We start from the raw sequence: 17,233 nt of genomic DNA, 5'->3' as shown, positions 1-17,233 counted from the left end.
GTCTCGAAAAGGGGTTGTTGTATTTCATAATGTACCTTGATATTTGGCGCTCCAATAAACGTAGTGCGCACTCGAAAAACCGGTAATTTTATACCTAAAGGGTTGGAACTTTTTGGGGTTTTTATTTCAAAAATATTATTTATGTACATTAATGTGCAATTTCTATTACTTTTTTGCGATTTTTTGGTATGTTTTTAAGCGTAAAAACGCTATTTACTTGAAAAATCAGGAAGATAGTATTTTATGAGCGCACACTGTATTGTTTGTGTGAGTATTGTAAAAACATTGACCACTTTTGAGATTTGAATTTTCCGATATTCACGAAACCCAACTAAAAACCGTTACAAATTGTTTACAAATATAAGACCATATCGATCGTTATGGTAATGTGTAGACAAATACTTTCTGAAATATTTATTCCATATCTGTGTATTGTGCAGACATAAGAAAATAAAATAATATATCTTAATGCAGATTGGTTATGTAATATATATATTTACATCTGTATTTATATAGATATATTTTTTAGATACATATTATAAATTTACGTATTTTTTAAGGGAAAAAGAAACCGGTGATGAGATCAAGTACAACAAGATGAATCTGACCTCGGATACTAGACAAGCGGTCTTCAATGCTTTATTGGGATTCAAAGTGAGTTTTACCTTATATAATTCTTCAATATTAGGTACAATCTGAGATGTTTTATAGAGGATGGTCGATCCTGAAAAATAAGAATATTTTTAGGGATTTTTATATCCAATATATAACTTGTTATGAAAAAGTTTTTAATAGTTAATTTTTTAGGAAACTTATGGACTCGATGGACTTGCAAGAGATTTTTATATCCAATATACAACTTGTTATGAAAAAGTTTTTAATAGTTAATTTTTTAGGAAACCTATGGACTCGAAGGACGTCAGGCTTGCAAGAATGAAGTTAACGGATGGTTACTTCTGGTTGTTTTTGTACTTTCATGTTTCTTGGTAAGATAATTTACAAAACACTTTTACTGGCTTCAAAAGCAAATACTTATAATTATTATTTTACTTCATAATAAATAATTAATAAGCATTTTGTTGTGTAAATATAAAAGATGCGGTATAAGCAAATAAAAACGTTTATTTATGTATCATAAAGAATAGTAATTTGATTTAGTTTAATTGCGTAGATAAGAATCAATTCCGCAAGCAAAAAAAGAACCTTGTGAACGAAAGGGGAGAAAAATTTTTCATTCAACGGCTAGGCGAAACTGTAAGACTCAATTATCTTGCCGCAATCGCGGACGTGATTAGTTACCCCCCTTTTTTTATAATGTTGGTAACATAATTTCCTAACTAAGTTTTATATATTATTTATGGTACATAACAAAGAATAATTTTCAAGCCTTTATTTTCTTACACACACAAAGAAGTTTGGGAACTAGTTGTTTAACAACAAAAGATAATATACTAACAAGTTAGAAAAATAGGGTCTAAATAATTCTATTTTTATTTTAATTTTATTTAGGTTTCGGCGGTTGTTTTAGCAGCTGTAGGTTTCAGCCTGAAGAGATGTAAGGAGTAAAGTTAATAATAAAATAATTGTTTTGTAATTGACGTTTTTCTTGTATGTCAATCATTAATTGTTATCTATTATAAAAATGTACAACCTATTGATATGTTATTAAAATTCATTGCACGTAATAAAATTTAAAAATAAAATAATATTGCAAATTTGTTTTTAACTTGCGGAAATTGTAAAACGTTAGTAGGGCTTAGCCTAACCCGGATGCCAAGCCTAGTAAAGCTAGTTTTTATGTTGCTTTGTCATGCTAAATCGTGCTAGGTAGAATATCTTGTTTTGCGCAAGAAGGTGTTCCTACTTTTTCCGCAAATTGTTTAATTTACAATATAAAGGATGGAATTATGTGTAAAATAATTGGTAAAAGAATTTGCATTGGCTTTAGAACAAATATACTTGTATAACGATTTAAAATACAAAAACACTAGTATAATGACGTGATACTAATATTTGGTATATAAGCCTTTTTAGCCAGTTTTGCAAAACATTTATTTTTAAATAATATACGGCGGGCCCGCATAGCTTGCCCTGGCACAGAAACGCCTTTTTAGAAAGTGCGTACCGTACCGGATAGGTTAACACTAAACCATTAGGCTAGCTATGGATGTACTACAAATTTTTACACATTATGTTTGATAAATATCGTTTTAGCGTATTTTAAATATATTTTAATAATTACCTTTTTATGTTTTTGTAGTTTTTTTTGCCTTTATACAAGATAGGTAGGACACGGAGGTATTCAGGGTTCCTATAATATTAAAAGATTAACATTAAAGATATAATTGTTCTTTTTTTAAAAAGACATTTTTCAGTATGGAGAAAAGATTTTATTACAAACATGAAGATGGTTGTCTTTTAAAATATAACAATATAAAAATTGAGCGAAAATAATTTCTGTCAAATATTCACCTTTAAGTCTTTTAATAGTATAGGATGTGTGTTATTTTGATGATATAACTCGATGAGTGCGTTATCCTTCCGTCTGAAAGAAAAAGGCAATTTTATAAAAAATGTTTATGAGGTTTGATAATCTCTACAATTATTTTTTTATTAACATTCAGAATATATAAACCATAAGTCACAATTTTTGGGGAAATGGTTTAATAGATAATTCAAATTACATGCCATAATAGTCACAATTATAATCAGGGAAATGGTTTAATGAGTATGATGTATAACTGTCTATCTATATATTTATAACTTAGGATGAAAAGTTATAAGAAATAGAGACAGACATTAAATTATTATACAAAAGATAGAGTGAAGGGGAAAATAGGTAAGGCTATATTATAGCCATATTTTAGGGGACAATTTATTAAAAAGGATTTAAATTTACATTTTAAACTTTTATAACGTCTACCTATTTTTAATTTTCTGTACTTGTTTGGTATACCAAATTTAATGTTATTAAAGGGAAATAAACTCGTTACATTAAAGCTTAACACAAATAGATATAACGCAAAATTAACGTCAATTAAACTAAAGTATGTTAGCAATATGAGAAAGAATGTTGTATTAAAAATGAATTTAGTAAAACTATGTAAAGACTGATAGTTATTACTGCTATTAATTTGTTGTGTATTATTTGTAAAATTAGTATTCAAATCATTTTTTTCAAAAAGATGATGTCGATAAATTTTCTTTTCAAGATTGATTACATTAACCTTATTTGATAAAGATATATCAACAGAAAGATTTAAAAAAGGGACTGACTTACTGAACCTACTATCTGTAATGTTTATAGGGTTCTCCAAAGATACATCAACAGAATGATTTAAAAAAGGGACTGACTTACTGAACTTACTATCTGTAATGTTGATAGGGTTCTCCAAAGATACATCAACAGAATGATTTAAAAAAGGGACTGACTTACTGAACTTACTATCTGTAATGTTTATAGGGTTCTCCAAAGATACATCAACGGAATGATTTAAAAACGGGACTGACTTACTGAACTTACTATCTGTAATGTTGATAGGGTTCTCCAAAGATATATCAACAGAATGATTTAAAACAGGGACTGACTTACTGAACTTACTATCTGTAATGTTGATAGGGTTCTCCAAAGATACATCAACGGAATGATTTAAAACAGGGACTGACTTACTGAACTTACTATCTGTAATGTTGATAGGGTTCTCCAAAGATACATCAACGGAATGATTTAAAACAGGGACTGACTTACTGCACTTACTATCTGTAATGTTGATAGGGTTCTCCAAAGATACATCAACAGAATGATTTAAAACAGGGACTGACTTACTGAACTTACTATCTGTAATGTTGATAGGGTTTTCCAACATAGTATCATTATTTACAACAGGGACTGTGTAGTATGGCACACTATTTGTACAATTAAAAGAGTTATTTTGTGCATTTTTAGGACGACGCTTTCTTACGTGTCTTTTTCTGACCTTTTTAACTTTTCTAAAAAATTGTTCTTTAGACATGCATCTACAGGGTGATCATATAAGTCTTCAGCATAAATGTCAAATTGCTCCCAGTCAACATCTACCCTTTTTATCATGTTTTTCTGTATCCTAGATTCTTTGGATATAAAACTGTCAATGGTAGCTTCGTGGGTACGCAAAAAATTTTCAAAGCCGAAAAGCGTAAGCTGGCCATTTTGCATGGCAGCGGTCGAATTAAGCAGGTGCCGAAGGTCATAGGGAATATATTTATATACCGCACTAATAATTTTTCTCTGCTTTTCCCGCTCAGAAATAATAGTGTCAGATATATTTTCAAGGTATTTTTTGTATTCCCACAAAATGGACATAACGGATTTAGAGGAAGGTTTAAATTTATAAAATTTTTCCTCTACTTCAAACATGTTTGTAATTGACCCATTAAGGACACGATTTACTTTATTTAAATATTCGCTAGTAGGGAGATCTAACGGGTTACCCCCAGCCATTTCCAATTTTTCTTTGATTTCCTTAGATATGGACATGTGAATTAACATATTATATTCACATGGGCTAAAGTCCGAAAGATCAAAACTATCCAACTGATTTAAAAAAGCTTTTAGCCCTACTGTTTCTATGGACATCAATTGACGATGGATAACTCTTTGTTTTTGGAAAAGTTTATCTGCATTGTACGTGTTTTTTCTATTTGCTAAGAAAGGGGGCTCAAGGTTGTTAAAGGTGTTACACTTTAAATGAGGGGCGTTGTAAGTATTCTCTGAGTTTTGTGCTTTAAAGATTTGTTTTATTTGTTGGCTAGTTTGATCTAATAGCAATTCTTTGTTTATTCTATCCAACCCTTTAGCCTTATTTATATGGTCCTCTATTGAAGAGAGAAGTTCCCTAGCATGAATTGTGGATAATCCCGTAGGAGATAAATCTCGCTGGTTTGACCTGTAGACGGGAATATCAGTTGTAGCGTAGCGATAATTCTGAGGGCCAAAACTAAGTATAGGGTTTAGGCTAGGAGGGGGTTGGCTGAAATCATTCCTTATTGCATTATTAGAATTAACCTGTAGGTTGGATATGTCACTTGCCATTTTATTATGACTGTTTACAATATCTCCCATATTATTTTTTAAAGCATTAATTTGATCTTCATTATTAGAAGTAGAGTTATGGGAATTAACCGGAGGATTAACCTGAGGAGCAGGTGCAGAAGGGGCTAGTAAAGGGGCTCTAGGTGCATTTTTTATGAATTTCCGTCCAAACGTTCTCCATCTACCCCTCATACCTATAGACGCCTCGTCATCACTGACGTCATAATCCCTATATCTGTCCATTTTGGTATAATTTTTGTTAAAAGCAGAATGAAGCTTTGGAAATTATTAAGAACAGAGAGTTGAATTTACTATGAATATATTTGTATAACGATAGCAAGATAGCAAAAAAATTTTTATTCAATAGGGAGCTTGTGATAATATTAGAAGATATATTGTTTAATAATAGTGGAACGATTTCAACAAAAGCAGTATGAAGCTATGTATAATATGTAAATGTATAAAATAATGTTAAGTTAACTCTAAGGTTAATATAAGGGACGAAATTGTGATTTTGGATAATAAATATTTCAACAAGATTTTACATATAATTATAGCAGTATGAGGCTATGTATAATATGTAAATGTATAAAATAATGTTAAGTTAACTCTAAGGTTAATATAAGGGACGAAATTGTGATTTTGGATAATAAATATTTCAACAAAATTCTACATATAATTATAGCAGTATGAAGCTATGTATAATATGTAAATGTATAAAATAAGGTTAAGTTAACTCTAAGGGTAATATAAGGTAAATTAAAGGGACAAATTGTGACTATAGATAATATATTGAGTCTTTTATATGTGGAGGAACTGAGAAGGGACAGCACCCCCGCGGAAAAAAAGATACTAAAATTGTAATGAAGAAAAAAAAATCAAAAAAGAAATCTTACCGGTTCAAAAAGATTCGGTGGCTTTGCCTCCATATTACATTTTTACGTACTTAATTAACTAAGATATTTTATCAACAAGGTATATTTCACTAATTTGACATTTCAACTAGAGTATATATATGGTTAAACTTTGAGTGTGTTAAAAAGACTGGCTTCTTCTACAGGTAGTTTGTGCTTCCTTCTTGTCTGGTTGTCCGCACGCGCAGTATGCATGGTTGTGGTTTATATTTTTCGGAGGTGTTACAAAAGTTGTAACAGTCCTGTAATATCTCGTAAACTGCTGGCACATCAGTGCAGACATTTATAGAGGAATAGTATGTGCCCTCCCCTCTAAAAGAAAGATAAATAAATATGCAGGGTTAAAAATGACCTTACTTCCAGGAGAAAGCCCAATCTGTCCCGATTTTTTATCACTTTTGAAAAGTTCGATACCTGTGACGTCATATAAAAAGGGAAGAGGGGAAGAAAATCTCTTCCCTTTTCTCCCATCTCTTTTGAAGAGATTTTCTTCCACCCTTCCCTTTTTCTTTCCCGAAACGTATATGACGTAACTGAAATCGCACTTTTAAAAGTGATACAAAATCGGGACAGATTGGGCTTTCTCTACTTCCAGTTAAATTTTATTTCTGTCTGTTGCTAAAATTAACAGACATTTAAATGTAACACGAGTACTACGTCGATTTAAGTATTCCTATGAATTATTTTTACGGGCATAATTGTCCTTGTAAACTGTAAAACATAAACAAGGGTAACAACATCCCAAATGATGGAGCGAATGGACAAAACAGTATGTTAGAATAGATGATAAATAGGTTTGTTTGTTTTTAATAATTTATTTCCAAGAAACAAATTAAACATGATTAATATTTGATATAATTATCAAAATATGATAATACAATAGCAATATAATATCTAATTAATACGAAAAATTTGTACATTATTTTTACTAAGCAATATAAATTCAACAAATTTATCAATGAAGTTACAATCAATTCCTGTGTTAGTAAGAATTTTTGACGCATATTTCAATAAATGTTCATCCTTGCTTATTTTTAATGCCCCATCTTTGGCTACAAGTGTTAACATGCTAATTTGAATATACTCGTCATTTTGGTATACAGGAAAATGTATATTAAACAGATGGAAGTTTTCTTTCAAAAAAATGAAATCTGGCTTGCCATCATTGTAATAATGGTCTAGAAATAGAGCAAGACAATGCATAAAATAATAGATGATAAATAGGTATGGAAAAAAAAACAGTACTCTTTCTTTAATGGAAACCAAGGAAAATATTTTAACTTATTTATTTTTTTAACCAGTAAAATCTTTTTTTAAATCATAGCAAAGAACACATTCAAAAATTTCAGTTCTTTAACTTTGTTAACAACCAGGTAAATTTCCCCGTATGGGCAGACGGACAGATAAAGTTAGATTCTATTCGAAAAAATGTAAAGTTACAAATCTAAATCGGCATTCCCTACTCCATATTTAGTATTTTCACCTTGGAAACGTAAAAACTTTAAAGTGACGAAAAAGTATGTAGACTTCATGTATTTATTAAATAAAAAAGTTTCAAAAACAATTTATCTTATTCGTTGGCCCGACAACTTTGGATATTTTCTTTATTGAATTTATGTTCCAAATTAGAAGTGTCAACACTTTTCAACCAGTGCGATTTTGTCTATCATCATTGGGGATTCATATAAATTTATCGTCCATTGTTGTTTACCTTGAGATGGCCTGATAAAAAAGCGAAAAGAAAATAGATACTGCCGTTTCAGATATCTTAAGTAACACTTACGGAAACACAACTTATTACTTTCAATTAAATAGTAATAAAATACCATCTGGTTTAAAGACATTAAAGTAGTTAAAAACCCTGTTTTATGGCATAGCACCAGGGATTTGGTAATGAAGAGAAAAATGTTTTGAAAAGTGGTATTTCTGCAACCATTCCTGAACGACTAATCCATTCATGTGATTTATCTTATGGAATGACACACATGATATTACTTTAGTGTATACTTCGTTCTAACCTATAGGGGTTTGCACCAAATGGTGTGGGGTAACATACCACATTTAATGTCTGAAAACAAAAATTGCAATTTGCTGTTATAAAATAAGATTGCAAAATAAACAATATAATCATAATAATTCTGAACATAAGATACGAAATATTTTTATCCTATTACCCTATCCCTTTCCCTTGCTTTATTGTCATTATAAACTAATAAAATTTAGATTTTTTATTTTACTTTCATCAAAAATGTCAACAATGCCCTTACAACTTTGTCTTAATTGAACCTGTTTAAAGATTGTAAAGTAAAAAACTTGGATGTCAACATCCATAAAAGCGAAAATCAAACATTCAGATAAACAACATTCACAAATATTAAGTAACGCCCCTTATGATAAACAATATTTAGAACTTTGAACTAAAATTCTATGTAAATTTAATTGCAAAATTACTTCCATGCAAGTTTAGTTATTAGTTACTTACATTTGGATACTTTATTATTGAAATGGTTCGCTTATAATAATTTGCCTAATAGTGCTAGGAATCTTTATTCTAAAATTAATTGAATAACATAATTTCATCATAATGTTATCTTTTAAGAAAGCTAAAATTATTTTCTTTAAAATGGACATTCAAACTTTCTGTTTTGATTGTAGAGTTGCTACGCTTTCCATATTGTACCCAAATGTTACAGGACTCAACATACTCAAGGTGCAATAACCTTCCAAAGCACGTTTAAAATCACGTGTTTAAGGTGAATCACCTTTAAGTACTTTGACTTTCCACTTATGGTGAAATATCCAATTCATGTTTAAATTTCATTCTCGTAAGACAAAGTTGTGAGGGTGAAAACAATTGTCTTCTGTTAAAGAAAGATTACTATTATCTCCGCTAACTTTTAGAAAATCTGTATTCAAAGGGGAAGAATAGGATATAAAATTAACTATAACCATGTTGGAGGCTTCCCTAAAAATAATTTGGTTCAGTGGTTTGTGAGATTTTACCTGGGATTGTACGGATAGACTTAAAATAACTTTAGTCTTTGGTTTCCTTATAAAAAAAAGTTGCTGGACATCTGCAGGTGTGTGTGTGTCTGTACCGAAGGATCTCGCTAACTGATGAACCGATATTGTTCCCCTTACAATGTAGCTTAGGTTTTTACCTTTTTCAAGGGTACCACCTCTCGGCCAATAAAATTGCCTCTAGAAAAAATGACTCCTTTCCAAAAAAAAAAATTTTTCTTATCTTTTTAAAACTAATGTTTGAGGGTCGACTACCCCCTTATCAAGTTCCTCTAGAGACTTGCGATAATGTATAATTCTAAAAGCAGCATTCTAAAATTATCCTGCTATTTGCTAGATTGAATGTTAATCTTTTTCTTCCATTAGCCTATCTCTGAATATTAATCTTTTTCTTTCATTGTCCTATCCCTTAATAATAATTTTTTTCTTTAATTGTCCAATCCCTGAATATCAATCCAACTACAAAAAAAGTTACTACACATAAGGATTACTACGACTTTAGTTTCGTTTTTTCATCATTTTTTAAAGATTAAATGTCCCTCTCTTTCACTTCCCTTTCCTTCCGTCTTTTTTAAATTTCATTATTTCTATTTAAAACCGTATTTATAAATTTGTCCCTCTTTCTTTATTTAAAGTATTTTAGAATCCTAGTATTTTGTTGTTTCAAATTATCGTCCTGAAAGGGTTAAAATGTTTGGTTAAATGTTAAATTTTAGTTTAATATCTGACCACATTACGGACGCGTTGATAGTATCAAATCATTTCAAAACTAAGCTTTCTTTGATTTACTATTTTATAAATATTAATTTTCTATTTTATGAATAGAAATTTAATGCTTTAGTATCCTTATATTATATAAAGTAGTAAGCGTTTTTTGTCTGTCCCGAAGGATATCAATAACTGCTGAACCGATATTGTTCTCCTTTACAGTGGAGCTTCTTATAGGTCCTGGGAAGGTTTTAAACTATTTTTGGGTAGGATGTATTCACCCCCCCCAAAAAAAAAAAATTTTGTTTCTTTTTTGAAACCCAAATTTAAAATGATATGAGGTCAACTCTTCTCCCTCCTACTTTAAGTGCCCCTAGAGGCTTCTAGGGGCGTAGCTGCTAGTAATTCAAATAGCAACATGAAATAAAAAAAAAAATTTATTCTTTATAGAGTAAAATAATGGGTCTTATCATTCTGGTCAATGGGAGTTTATTATGGATTATTGGAGCACTATAAGTATTTTACATTCTACTATTGGAAGACTCGAGCTCATTTATAGACGTTTATTTCCTATATAGATCTGTCATTGATCTTGATGCAATAAAGCAAGCCGTTTTATAAAAAATCTGTCGAAAATAATTCATGAGGTAAAAAACAGAAAAAGTAGTCGCTCATATAGGTATAGAATAAAGATATACATATTTTCAACTTTCCTACTGAAATATGTTACTTATTTCTCCCTTCCTTATATTATTGTGAAATAATACAGGAAGGAAGGGGTCAATGGATAATTGAATAAAAACCAATCTTACACTCAATATTTACAATCTGCCAAATTAAGAATTTTACATATAAAACTTATTGGGGGAGTTAGTTAATCATCCATTGTCCCATCCCTGAGAAAATAATAGGACATTGAACCCTTTTGGACATTACTTATTCTTAGCCAAACTAACTTGATCAAATTCCACCCTTAAATCGTTTTTATACGTGTTTGTGTCCGTAGGTCTATCCTTCTGTCTGTCTGTAAGTATGTATTTTGTATTTATAGTGTCAAATAATTTTTGAGCAAATGTTCCCTAACTATTTAACTTTTACCTAATACAATATATTATACTAGCTTCGCCCCTAGCCTCTAGGGGCTTTGCCCCAAGAGGTTTGATCAAACTAATTTTTAGTATTTTAAATTTAAAGAAAAATTGAGAAGAAAAAAATTTTTTCAGGGGGGGGGAATATTTTTTTTTTTGGGGGGGGGGTTAGTCAACCCCACTATTTTAATTTTAGTTTTAAAAAGAAAGAAAAAAAATTTTTTGGGGGGATATTTTTCTTTTTTAGGGGGGGTTGGTTGTGTTCCACCCTCCAAGAAAATAGTTATAAACCTTCCCGGGGCCTATGAGAAGCTACCCTGTAAAGGAGAACCCGATCGGTTCAGCGGTTAGCAAGATCCTTCGCTACAAACAAACAGACAAACAAACAGACAGACAGACATCGTTCTACTTTGTATTATAGATTAAGCCGTTAACCTTCCCCTAGTTTCACTTTTTGCTTTTATGAATGTTGTTATCCTCCTTATTCTTAGTTAAAAGTAACAGGATATCTATTTGTGTTCTCCTTTACTCCTCTTCCCCTTTACCTTAGCGCCCCTAGAGGCCTGTAGGGATATAGTCCCTATTTTCAGCTATTCCAAAACTTTCATGAATTAACTATGTTTTCCACTAATCACTGATTAAAAGGTGCATAGACACAATTTAATTCAGGGAGGGCAGGGAAATTTTAACGCTAATTTTAATCTACGCCCCTTTCTTACCCCACCCTAAAAGCAGATAACCTCCATATCATAAATGGGGGAAGATCAATTTAATTCCCAATGTCCTCGCCCCGTTTCCCTGCAATTTATAATTTAAAAGGGATCATTGACACTTGCGGCATGTTCCAAAGCCATAAACCACACAAAGTCACAGTAAAAATTAAACTTATGTCAGTCACAAACTGTGGAGTGACATCGAATGAAAAAAAAATATAAATTCAAATATATCTAAAAAACGTTGCGTTCTGTCTATAATTACATCAATTAGACATCAAAAAAAGCTTTTTTTAGACATTACAAATTTGATGTTTAAATAGATGAATAGATGAAAACATTCAAAAGTAGCGAAGCATTTTAACTACTTAATTCAACATTTAAACAAACCGACAGACAAAGTAACTTAAAGAGTTGATGCTTTACAAGGGGATAGACATACGGATTGACAAACAAACTGACAAACAGACAGATAAACATATGAAAAGGACAGATTACAAATAATTAAGTTTATACACAGACAGACAGACAAACATACAATACAAATATACATATTACATATAGACAGATAGCCAAATTGGTGGATGTACAGTTAGACAGGCAGATAGACCAAAAAATACAAACAGAAAAATTATATACAGGCACAGACAAATAGACAGATAATTATAGCAAAACAGGTAAATAGACAGAGAGATAAACAAATAGACAGACATACACAAACAAGTAGACAGATAAATAGCCAAACTGGTAGACAGACAGATAGACAAACAAATAGACAAGTAAAAAATGACAGATACAATACATAAATAGACAAAAAGACAAATTAGTAGCCAAATTGACAGATAGACAGATAAATAGCCAAACTGGTAGATGTACAGGGTAGACAAACGACAGACAGATACAGACAAATAGACAGATTTATTTAGCCAAGTTGAAGTGACAGACAGACAGACAAATAGCTCAACCTATTTTAAGAGCCTTGACCAAGTCTTGGAATCGCTTTTCCTTTCTTTTTCCACGTTTTTCCAGCAGTATCCCTAAAACCGCTACTACAGCAGCGATAATCCCCTTCATGAATGGATGTAGAAAAAGTCATCTAAAAGTCATTCTTTCATATGGTAGGAGGCGAGGGGATGGGATAAAAGGGGTGGATGATAGGTATCGTTATTTTAGCCCGCTAAAAGTTTCACTTTATTAGAGTACATGATAATCTGGTGTAAGATCCAAGGAATAATAAATCCATTGCTCCAAGACATTTTTTATAAAACAAGGATGGTTTCGTCTAATATGAGCACAGCTTCAATTTTGAATGTAACAAAAGAGAAAACATGAGAAAGAGGGGGAGATAGAGTGAGAGAGAGAGAGAGAGAGAGAGAGAGTGTGTGAGAGAGAGAGAGAGAGAGAGAGAGAGAGAGAGAGAATGAGAGAGATAGAGAGTTATAGAAAAGCTTTTCTAATTAAATATCAAATTTACATGATTTTTTAAAGAATAAGTTAAGTTAATGTATGATTTGGATATTTTTCACATAGACTATGGACAAGTTTTCTTTAAGTTTAGATAAGGCTCACTTTTCGATTGAAGGGATTCTACCTTTTTTTCCAGTTACGATGATCTGAGGGTTCATCTAAGTAGCACACACACACAAACACACAAATCACACAGACACACATACGCACATCTTTTAAGTTGAATGAACTTTTTCCCGCTTTCCACATTAAGTTCAAAATGTGCAAGTTAACTTCAAATATTTTTTTGTTTTCTTAAGCGCAGCTACTCTATATCTAGAGTAGGTACGTCCACACTCCAACGTCAATGTTTGTAAGTAGCAAAGCTACTCTATAATTTATTTTGTCTGCCAATCATGGGGTCCCAGCTATGTGATATTTTTTTGTGAAGATATCCAGTATACAACTTAGTTTGTTAAATTAGTATAAGAAAGTTTAGGAGAGCCACGAATAGCAACGTAGGGATTCAACCCGGCAGGCTTAGAGACCCATCAGGGGCTAGAAACGAGAATTGAAAGAACATAAATGAGAGGGGAGTTTAGAGGTCAAGAAATAGGTTGAAGTGAAACCACCCTATCTAATTTAAAGCCAAATGTTCAACATAAACCATTGAAATTTTATGTCTACAAAATGCTACAAAATTTCACATGCATTTTATCCAATTTTAGCCCATAGTGTCCACCTTGCAACAACTGACTGCTAAGGTGGTTTCAAAATCATCATTTCTAGACATTTTTATCCCATAGTGAAATCACACAATAATAATGGCTAGGATTGGCTAAAATTAGTTGTAATTTTATATGAAATAACTCTACAGTCCCACTTAAGGTTTCCCTTTTACATATATTCAAAATTGTGTGCAATCACGTACGCACATGTATCACATTATCTAATTATCAGAACCGCATATAATTATTACAACAGCAGTTCTCAGTCCGTAATGCTGTTAGGGCAATGTTATTTTCTCGACTTTATTTTGTGTAGATAACTCTTACCAAATATCTTCCAGTATACGTACAAGTTACTTAGTCCGTTCACGCTACAAAAAAAAAATATCATTCTTTCTTCCTATTTCTTTTTATGGCTTCATAACATCTGCTCTGTTGTCCACTTTATTGTGCTTTGATTCTTATGGATATTGCCATCCTTGTTATGCCATTTTGACTTTTTGTAAATATGAAATATGAATGTGATTTTATGCAGAATCAATGGCACACAATTCAAAATAGGACACACAGGCATGGCATGTCATTGGCCTAGTCAAGAGTTTTTTTTATTCGTATAAAGATGTCCAAACGGAGGGGGTAAAACGGAGGTTTTACCCTCCCCCCCCCCCTTAAACTTTGAAACCACTCAATTAACCCCTCTCAAAGTATTAAAATATACATTTAATTAAAAAGCTTGGACGTCCTTGAACACGCACTACGTGTTCTTAGATCTATTATGCATTCGTTTCTCTAACTCTATTTTATTTTAAGTTTGTAGCGCTATTAATTTAATCATTTAGTCAGATCTTACATACAAACGACAAACATCATTTAATTGATATTAATATGACTACTTTCTTTCATCTGGATAATTGAGTTCTCAGTTTTAGGGAATATTAACATAGGTTCTGAAATCCACTGACGTTAGGACACAGTCGCTAGTTTTTATTTAAAGAGCTAAAGAATTTAAGCACACGTCACAGTTATATAGAAAATCAGCTGTTTCTGTTTTGTACCTTGACATTTAGAGTTTAAAATACAGCAAAATCAGACACTTTAATTCCAAATATTTAAGATCATTTTATTCAGAAATGAAGCCACCCTATAATTCCAAATGATCTTTTATCTTTCAATATTGAAAACAGACAGATACAAACACTTGTAGAGCAGTTTCTATAAAAAAAATATTTCCCCTTTTTTTTCAAATATTAATTATGCATACAACAATTATCAAGATTAAATTATTTAGATTAATTTGTTTATAAATATAAATCAATAGACACATTTCTTAAAGGGGAGGGGAATTAGGGATCATTTTTTGTTTATGATTTGCTTAACCCTTATCAATTGGTTTAAAACTTTTCCTGAGAGAACTTAGATTTAAGTTCCAAAAAAATTGGCTTAGGAGGGGGGGTAGTTTTTTTCCTCTTCGGAGGTTGGGGGTATCCATATATTCTTTTATATTAATCTATCCTTAATTAAATTTCTAATTTAAATATCTTGTAAAAAAAACATTATTTGCAAAATTTTACCTAAAACTGAAACAGGAAGAAGTTCCAAATAAATAACACATTTAAACAAGGATGACATCATCCTTAAAAACGAAGCAAATGCTTATTGATAAATACCTAAGGGAGGTTGATAGTAGGTCCCAAGGCACTAAAATAATAACTATTGCAGATATATTCAACCCTCTAATTGTACGACGCTTGTCTAATAGTCCTATACCACGTGCATGACAATGAGTTGCGCCTGTTTTTTTGGCCAAAGCGAAGCTTAATCAGACAGACGAAAAAACGTAATCATAGGAAAATTCATATCAATTTGTTGCAGGAATCACCAATGATAGTGTACTTTATGAAATTCTGACATTATAGATATATGTCATGGAAGGATGTACCGACCCTAATAGTAGAAAAGCTTTGTATGTTAAAATAAGACATAGATTAGTGTAAGATGAAGTTTTTGCCCGAGGTCAGTTGGTTTCAAAATTATTTCCTTTATGACCCCTAATTTAGGATACAGTTAAAAAAAAGCTTATTCAAGGTTTAAAATTAAGAAGCTTAAAATGGTTCCTACTACTTCAATTTAAAGCTTAGCATTGGCCTATAAACGGGTGCAATTGATCGACATGACTAGTTAAGACTTCCAGACAAAAAGTCGTGCAATCAAGTGGCCGATTGTCTCAACGATTATTATTATAATTAATATGCAATTTGTAAGTCCATACAGTATCTATCAAGCAAACCTCTTATTTTCAAAAGAAATTAAAATATTAACGGAATAGTGTGTTTTTTATATGCCTAAACCTTGAGAGGGGCCCTAACCCTTTAGAGCCTTTATATCTAGTCACCTAAACATGTAGTGCTACATAGTACCCAATATAACCTAACCTAACATTTAGTTACACCCCTCTTACGTTAAATAGTTTTTTTAAAAAAGTGGTTTTACTAGGCACCTTGAATATACCGCCAAATTTTCGACCGGTTAGTAAAAAATCCACAAATGGACTTAAAAGGCAACAAGTTAGAATTAAACCCCTAAACTAAACAGCTGGGCTGGGGGAGTTTATTCATTACCGCCCATAGAACAGCCAATTCAGCAAATTAGTAAAAATTATTAAATATCTTGTAATAATATTGCAAGTTTAATTGGATTTGATATTGTGAAAAATACAAGATGGCTTATCTAATCTACCACCTCTTATTTCCCTTAATATTTTCATGCCCACTCAATTCAAATAATTCAATGTTTTTATTTTCACAGTGCAGTGGGAAAAAAAATGAAATATAATGTTTAATTTGTAACTATGAGTAAGCATCCATGAAAAGTTGAAACATATAATAATATAGTTTTTTTTTATGATGATGCAAAGCAATTCTCAATGTCCGTCTGTATGAGAGGATTTTAGGAAAAAGATATATCTCTCTGGCCAATAAATATATACTTTATATCTCACTATTTTCGTCTGTCCGTTTTGCTAATTTTTTGTTTCTTACTTGTTAAAATTTTGGCGGTATTTTCTCAAAGCCCTAAGTCAATGAACTGGTCTAGAGTGCGCGGTGTTTATTCAATGTGACATAACTTCAAGTTTAGCACAAAGATGTACACACCCAATGAACGATGAACAAAAGTAACTTCTGTTGATTAAAATTATTTGTGGAAATATTTGAGACTGCTAGTTTGTGCAACCCAATCAATATTTGATCAAATTAAATAGGCTAAATAATGTGTTTATGAAACAAATTTTGCGATTTGACAGTTTTTCAGAAATAATTGAGTCTTTTGCGGTTTAGATCGATTACCTTTTATGCCACGCACATTACTAAGAGAGAACCATTTCCTTTTTTAAAAAGGGCCAAAAAAGTAGTTTGTGGTGTTTTTTGAGACTGTTGACCTTTTTCATTTGATGTCGTTAACAAGGAGGGAGTGGACAATGGACGATTTTTTACTACATTATAGTTAAGAATGTAGACTGTACACAATTTCCATTATGGCTTCGAAA

General features: G+C 31.4%; 1 protein-coding gene across 2 annotated transcripts; it reads right to left on the bottom strand.

The window, feature by feature from the left end:
• Positions 1-665: 665 nt before the first annotated feature.
• On the bottom strand, positions 666-6,222 carry LOC145333933 (uncharacterized). Of its 2 annotated transcripts, XR_013884654.1 has the most exons (4): positions 5,968-6,222; positions 2,473-2,545; positions 2,243-2,311; positions 666-724 (listed from the first exon to the last, which is right to left on the bottom strand). XR_013884654.1 is itself a non-coding variant. In XM_080179189.1 (3 exons), exon 1 carries the CDS (start codon positions 4,011-4,013, stop codon positions 2,808-2,810), a length of 1,206 nt encoding a protein of 401 aa, XP_080035315.1. In that variant the 5' UTR covers positions 4,014-5,068; the 3' UTR covers positions 666-724; positions 2,243-2,311; positions 2,473-2,807. The 2 variants fall into 2 exon arrangements, 1 of the variants encoding a protein (XP_080035315.1); XM_080179189.1 differs by lacking the exon at positions 5,968-6,222 and having other exon boundaries at positions 2,473-5,068.
• Between the last annotated feature and the right edge of the window lie 11,011 nt (positions 6,223-17,233).

The sequence above is a fragment of the Acartia tonsa genome, chromosome 12 (genome assembly GCF_053477335.1).
Source record: "Acartia tonsa isolate MP-2025a chromosome 12, ASM5347733v1, whole genome shotgun sequence".
NCBI lineage: Eukaryota > Metazoa > Arthropoda > Copepoda > Calanoida > Acartiidae > Acartia > Acartia tonsa.
The sequence above is the reverse complement of the archived record's forward strand: the minus strand, read 5'-3'. Positions and strand labels throughout refer to the sequence as shown.

Bases quoted from the DNA above. Each gene is read 5' to 3' on its own strand.
- LOC145333933 (XM_080179189.1), bottom strand. From the start codon at position 4,013: ATGTCTAAAGAACAATTTTTTAGAAAAGTTAAAAAGGTCAGAAAAAGA.